General features: G+C 45.4%; 1 protein-coding gene across 1 annotated transcript in view; it reads right to left on the bottom strand.

Moving 5' to 3' along the window:
• fhip1aa (FHF complex subunit HOOK interacting protein 1Aa) overlaps positions 1–7500 on the bottom strand; it is a 16952-nt gene that overhangs the window by 2203 nt on the left and 7249 nt on the right. The window contains exons 3-8 of the mRNA XM_030788215.1: positions 6246–6404; positions 5795–5881; positions 4880–5047; positions 2875–2954; positions 1957–2156; positions 73–1098 (exon numbers count right to left, since the gene is read on the bottom strand). Coding sequence (XP_030644075.1) covers positions 73–1098; positions 1957–2156; positions 2875–2954; positions 4880–5047; positions 5795–5881; positions 6246–6404 — 1720 coding nt within the window. The remainder of the gene's footprint in view (positions 1–72; positions 1099–1956; positions 2157–2874; positions 2955–4879; positions 5048–5794; positions 5882–6245; positions 6405–7500) is intronic.

Raw genomic sequence — 7500 nt, 5'->3', positions numbered from 1 at the left:
ACTAACTCAAACAGGATTTGTTCAGGATGAACCAAACCAAAGATTGGCCTGTGTTCTGTGACATTATCTCACCAGTAAAAGGCACAGACTGGCTCCGGCTCCCACTGTTCCCCGTGCTCCCAGACCTGGGCTTCGTCCCAAACAGAGATGGAACCTTGTCCAGCTCGGGGGTTTCAGCCGAGAAAGAGCTGAAGTCCACCTCCTCCTCCTCCTCCTCCTCCTCCTCCTCCTCTTCCACGGGAGCGTCGGGATTTGGGATTTCCTTATCCGCCTTGACAGGACTGTCAGCCTCGGCATCCAGATTCCGGATCAGCTCCTCATACTCAGCCATCAGGTCCTCTCCCCCTGCTCCTGGGCTCTGCTGGTGGACGACTCCTCTCACCTTTGTCTCGCTGTGACCAGGAGAAGAACTCAAACCGTTAGTCACTGGAGCCTGTTTGTCTGAGGAATCAAGTTCTGAGGACTGGGAGTCAGGGCTTTGAGGTGAATCGTCTGGATTCTCCGATGGCGTCAGCTGGGTGGAGTCAGAACCCCTGGGTTTGGACAGGTTTTGTTCATGGGCGTCCTTTTGGGCGACCAGGTTATAGACCAAGACATCATTTTGGAAGTCCGACTCCTCAATATAGGAACCCTTGACGAGCATCGTGGCCGTGCGTCGCATTTCCTGAATGTATTTTGGGGGCTCGGTCGGGGTGGGTTTTGGGGGTTCGTTTTCACCCTCCTGAGAATGCTGTGCTGAGCCAGCATCATAACTGTCGTCCCATTCCAGCTCCAGCAGACTGGAGGCAGCGGCAGGATCACTGTGGAGGTCCACCGGACGCCGCGGCCGACGCGGCTGAGTCTGCTGCTGTGACCTCCTCTTCAGCGAGGAGGGGCGTAACCTCCCTGCCTCCTCCAAGGTGCTCGGCTGATACTCCTCAGGAGGAGGGTTCTCCCCGTCGTAGGGGGCCGACCAGACGCGGCACGCTCGCATGCAGGCGCTGATGCTGGCATGGGCGTCGTACAGGTAGTGCAGGTAACTGACATCCAGGTAGAGCTCAGTGCCAATCACGCAGGAGTGACCCGAATCGTCATCCAATGAGAAGCCCACGCCTGCCGCTGGAGAGAGGAATATAACAATAACATGACAACCATCTCTTATGAGAAACCGTAATTACTGTTTACACACAGAAATATTTTAATCATTTTATTTCACATTACAATTATATAGTTGAAAGATTGATATACATTAAGCAAAATATCATGAATCAACTTTATCCAAATTAATAACACATGACTGTAATTTGACACAATGACATTGTTTTTTGGTATTTCTGATGACCAAATACCCTCTCTCACTGTCACACACTCCTGACTGATCAACACTCCTGATCACTAAACGCGTAACATTAAAGATTATAACAACAGCAACCTGATCACCCTGAAGACTTTATTACTATGAGTGTGTGTGAAAGTCTCTGATTTCTCACTGGAAGGGTACTGAGAGTTTGGAGCTACTCAAATGGGCAGTAAAGCATAAAATCTGATCACAGAACAGCAAGCATATTAGTGATCTGAGCTTGATTAGTTCTGTCTGCCCTGACTAATCCTCAGCACATGGCTTGACACAGGACCGTAACAACGACACAGTAAAGAAAACAGTTTAGCTCTTGACCCAAAACCCACATTAACTCTGAAATCAATTAATTGTTTTCCTTTCACAATTAGGTTATGAGAAAAAACAGAAGGTACATTATAATCACAGCTGAATTCACCCTTTGTCCAAATCACTAACAGCATTAAAACATTAAAACATTACAAGTGAGATGGTGTGGCCAGTGACACTAGACTCAATACTGACCTGAATATTATGGAAAAACACTAACATATTCAATTCAATTCAATTCAATTCAATTCAATTCAAATCAATCAAATCCTTTACAAAGACACTGTAAGAAACATGTTCAGAAATTTTACCCTTCGTTCCCGAGTGGGGGCTGTCAGAACCCTTGGACCACAGGATGGAGTCCAGCTGTCGGAGTGGGGGGGGGACGATGTCGGGCGAGCAGCAGGAGGGGGTGAGGTGGAGGATTTTAGCAGCTGACACAGAGTAACAGTCCCTCTCCTTCAGGACCCTACGCTGACTCATCATCATGTGGTTACACGGGATGAGGTACCTGCACAAACAGCACAGACAGGAGCGGAGGAGACAGTGAACAGGACAGAGAGGAGCAGAGGAGACAGTGAACAGGACAGAGAGGAGCAGAGGAGACAGTGAACAGGACAGAGAGGAGCAGAGGAGACAGTGAACAGGACAGAGAGGAGACAGTGAACAGGACAGAGAGGAGCAGAGGAGACAGTGAACAGGACAGAGAGGAGCAGAGGAGACAGTGAACAGGATAGAGAGGAGACAGTGAACAGGACAGAGAGGAGCAGAGGAGACAGTGAACAGGACAGAGAGGAGCAGAGGAGACAGTGAACAGGACAGAGAGGAGACAGTGAACAGGACAGAGAGGAGCAGAGGAGACAGTGAACAGGACAGAGAGGAGCAGAGGAGACAGTGAACAGGACAGAGAGGAGCGGAGGAGACAGTTAGAAGAACGCTGGGAATTCATCTGTGGAGGTCAGAGGTCGCAGGACACGGGAGCATGTGCAGTGTTGATTGTGAGAGATATTACACATACACTAATGTGTCCATAAACCAGACAGATGGATCACAGCTACAAAAGGATGTTACCTCAGAAGCCTATGAAATCAGCTAACAGAGGTTCTACACACCCACACCTGGGGTCCGGTGTTTCGTTTAGGGGTAATGAAGGTGTAGGGAAGGTGTATGGGAGGTATGAGGGAGCTGTAGGTGAGGTACAGGGGAGGTGTGGAGGAGATTGCCCTTACCTGAGGATGAGCTGGAGCATGACGTCTTCACAGTAAAAGCCAATGAGAGTGCGGAACAGAGCCAAGGACACGGTGCCCAACTGCAACACAAGACACATCACATCAAGATATCCCACAGTGCAAGAGCCGGGGATTACTGTCCAATCACGATCTGTAGACTGGGCGTAAACCAAATCTAAATCTAATCTCAATTTCAATCCAACGGAGCACACCAGATGATTCCAGTGGTTCACAGAGTTACATTCAGCAGTGTTCAATCCATAAACATAAGAATAAAATGTAATTTTAAGAGAGATGCATTCTCTATTGTGCCCAGAAAGGCGGATCTGTCTCCACGGTCCATTCATGCAAAGAGACTCACTGAGAAAACACAGAACACTAAGAGAGAGCAGACAGACTGGATTAAGGAACTACATGGTAGACTACGCAACAAATTCTTTTTCACACTAACACCCTAAACCAGACTAAGCTTCTGGAGCCAGTGAAACAAATCCATGAGTATCAGAATTCTAGGAAGTGCTTTTTAACCGGGATATGTCAGAGGACTCGGAGTGTGTTATGACTTTTTATACTAAATGCACCAGTATCTGATGGAAACAGGGCGAAATGCCAGTCAGAGTGGGTGGTCTGAGACTCTGCGCCCTGTTGCCATGGCACTGAGATCTGACGAGTTGGGGGCAGGGACTCCAGTGATGCATTCAGAGGTGTGCCATGATAGGTCATGAGGAATGCAGGACTGGCCTGACCGTGTTAGCACACAGAGCCTAAATCAGCCTGGCCTGACCGTGTTAGCACACAGAGCCTAAATCAGCCTGGCCTGACCGTGTTAGCACACAGAGCCTAAGTCAGCCTGGCCTGACCGTGTTAGCACACAGAGCCTAAATCAGCCTGGCCTGACCGTGTTAGCACACAGAGCCTAAGTCAGCCTGGCCTGACCGTGTTAGCACACAGAGGTTAAATCAGCCTGGCCTGAGAGCGACTGTAGTTTGTGTTGTGTCGCCCAACGCTATCAGTGAGGATAAAAATAAAGCTTTTGAAAACGGCTTTCAGATCATATGGTTTTCTAAAACAAAACAACAAAAAAAAAAATGCAATTTTTTGGACACAGGAAGTACCCCAGGTCAGCAGGGTCACAGACAGGATGTTTTGGTTTTGGTTCCTCTGGTCGTCCTGATAAAGTTAATGACCATTCTGGGCACATGTCCAGGTCTGGCCCCTCACTGCACAGATGTCAGTGATAAACCACAGTGCCCTCTGCATGTCACACCGGGCCCGTCCATGCCTCAGACTAAGAATCACAGCTGCTCTCATAGAGCACTATTACACTGAGGATGTCTGTACATTAAAAGCCCAGAGGGCCCCCAGTACTCCACTGACCTGACAGAGAGAGATCACTCTACTGATCACTGACCCTCCCAAATGATCATCACAAGTGTCTGAGGTAACTCTCTCTCTCTTTCTCTCTCTCTCTCTCTCTCTCTCTCTATCACTCTCACTCTCTCTCTCTCTCTCTCTCTCTCTCTCTCTGCCTCTCTCTCTGCCTCTCTCTCTCTCTCTCTCTGCCTCTCTCTCTCTCTCTCTCTCTCTCTCTCTCTCATATAGAACTATTTGCACCATCAGACATGAACAGATGGAACTAATTATGTCAATTAGTATTAGTGCTGACATCTCAAATGCTAGTGCCCATTATGACAAGTAGACAGAAGAAAGACAATAATGACTCATTCTGCGTGTGTTCATTCAGTAGTTCAGTAGTTCAGCTGTCTTTGAGACTAAAGACAAGTTCATTCAGGGGAACACGGTGAGAGAAGGAGAGGACATTTAAAAATATGACCTCTTCAACCTTTTTCACATCTCATAAGTTCCACGTGCTTCCAAAACCCCCATATTTAGTCAGAGTCAGCGCTGTTCCCTCAGCACAGGTTTACACACATGAGTGAACCAAATAACAGGTCTGCTGAAAGCTGAAAACTCAACCTGGCTGTGTGATGGGAGTCTGGAGTACCTGGAAGGGTGTGTTGATGCGGCTGACCAGCGTGTCCAGGATGTGGACGTTGTCGTGGCGATGGAGTAGTATGAAGCTGAGGAAGGTGTGGAGCAGAGCGGGCTCAGAGATACTCCGCAGGAAAAGGTCCAGGTAAGCCGTGGTGGTCATCACCTCCTCCAATGTCAGCTGGGCAGTTCAATTCAGATTTAATTCAGATTAAGTTTCAATTCACATTCAATTCACATTCAATTCAAATTAGGTCTCTTCCATTCTATCCATGTTCATTAACTTCAGTTCATTAATTTCTTGTAAATAAATTAATTTTATTCAAGTCTGTTCAGATTTATATCTATTCAGATTTTTGACCACACAAATATACAATAATATCATTGAAGTCAATTAAACAAAACCAAAAAACAAAAAACAGCATATCTGATATAATCTGAATGTATATCTGATATACATGTATAGAGAGAGAGAGCATATCTGATATAATCTGAATGTATATCTGATATATATATGTATAAAGAGAGAGCATATCTGATATAATCTGAATGTATATCTGATATATATATATATATATATATATATATATATATATATATATATATATGTATAGAGAGAGAGCATATCTGATATAATCTGAATGTATATCTGATATATATATATGTATAGAGAGAGAGCATATCTGATATAATCTGAATGTATATCTGATATATATATGTATAGAGAGAGAGAGAGCATATCTGATATAATCACTAAAGTTTTCTAAACTGAAGGAAAAAACTGGTTCAGAACATGCTCTTTAAGTCATAAAGCTTGTCTGTGAAAAGAGTGCATTAAAATGATTATTAATTAATAGACTCAATTAATAAGTAATTAAAAAGAGTGTGAAAACTGATCATTAAAATGTTGAGGTGAATTCACACAGACCTTATGCAGCGCTGGTGCCAACACTGGGACCAGGAACCCGTTTAAGATATATCCCACTAACTGGTCTCTGATGGAGGGATGGGCCACCTAGAAAAACAACAACAAAAAACTCCATCAACAACAGCACTTTCATCTGCAAACCTGTCCACACCTGTCAGCACTAGATCTGGATCTGATCCATTTTAGCAGATGTGAAAACTGTTTCAATATGAGTGTGTAAACAGTTTGAAGTGGGTGCTTTCTACAAAAACATACCAGCTTTTATGTTGGTCATAATTAACTTTAGCATGGATGAAAACATGGTAATCAGCTTTTGAAAATATTGCTTTTCTCTCTCACACACACACACACACACACACACGCACGCACGCACGCACGCACGCACACACGCGCACACACACACACACACACACAGGCGCGCGTGTAAACTGGCAGGGCATGGGGTCGTGACCTGGATGACAGCGTTACAGAACTCCAGAGAGTTGAGAAACTGGACGAGAGCAGGAATCTGCTGCCAGTCCTCACGATGCAGGCAGTGCCAGTCCTCACTACACACCTCCAGTTTAGTGGGCAGAGATGAATACAGTCCACTGAGGCCTGTCGCCAGCACCTACACACACACACACACACACACACACACACACACACATATATAGAATAAGTAAGAGCATTGTCAGGAGTTGAGACACCAGAGCAAAGACATGTACACAGCTCTGTGCACTGGTAAAATTACACTTTAATATGTAACACAATGACCATAACACTAATCCTGCCTGACACTGTCCACTGCAATCCTCATTATGGACTACAGACCTGATACTCATCACTACAGACCTGATACTCATCACTATAGACCTGATACTCATCACTACAGACCTGATACTCATCACTATAGACCTGATACTCATCACTACAGACCTGTTCACACATCACTACAGACCTGTTCACACATCACTACAGACCTGATACTCATCACTACAGACCTGTTCACACATCACTACAGACCTGATACTCATCACTACAGACCTGTTCACACATCACTACAGACCTGATACTCATCACTACAGACCTGATACTCATCACTACAGACCTGTTCACACATCACTACAGACCTGATACTCATCACTACAGACCTGACACACATCACTACAGACCTGATACTCATCACTACAGACCTGACACTCATCACTACAGACCTGTTCACACATCACTACAGACCTGACACTCATCACTACAGACCTGATACTCATCACTACAGACCTGACACTCATCACTACAGACCTGATACTCATCACTACAGACCTGATACTCATCACTATAGACCTGACACTCATCACTACAGACCTGTTCACACATCACTACAGACCTGATACTCATCACTACAGACCTGATACTCATCACTACAGACCTGTTCACACATCACTACAGACCTGATACTCATCACTACAGACCTGACACACATCACTACAGACCTGATACTCATCACTACAGACCTGATACTCATCACTACAGACCTGTTCACACATCACTACAGACCTGACACTCATCACTACAGACCTGACACTCATCACTACAGACCTGATACTCATCACTACAGACCTGATACTCATCACTACAGACCTGATACTCATCACTACAGACCTGTTCACACATCACAGGAGGATCAGAGTGTCATCACACAATCCCTGAGACATTACACACCTGAA

The sequence above is a fragment of the Chanos chanos genome, chromosome 11 (genome assembly GCF_902362185.1).
Source record: "Chanos chanos chromosome 11, fChaCha1.1, whole genome shotgun sequence".
Taxonomy (NCBI): Eukaryota; Metazoa; Chordata; class Actinopteri; order Gonorynchiformes; family Chanidae; genus Chanos; species Chanos chanos.
This window is presented reverse-complemented; position numbering and strand designations above follow the sequence as displayed.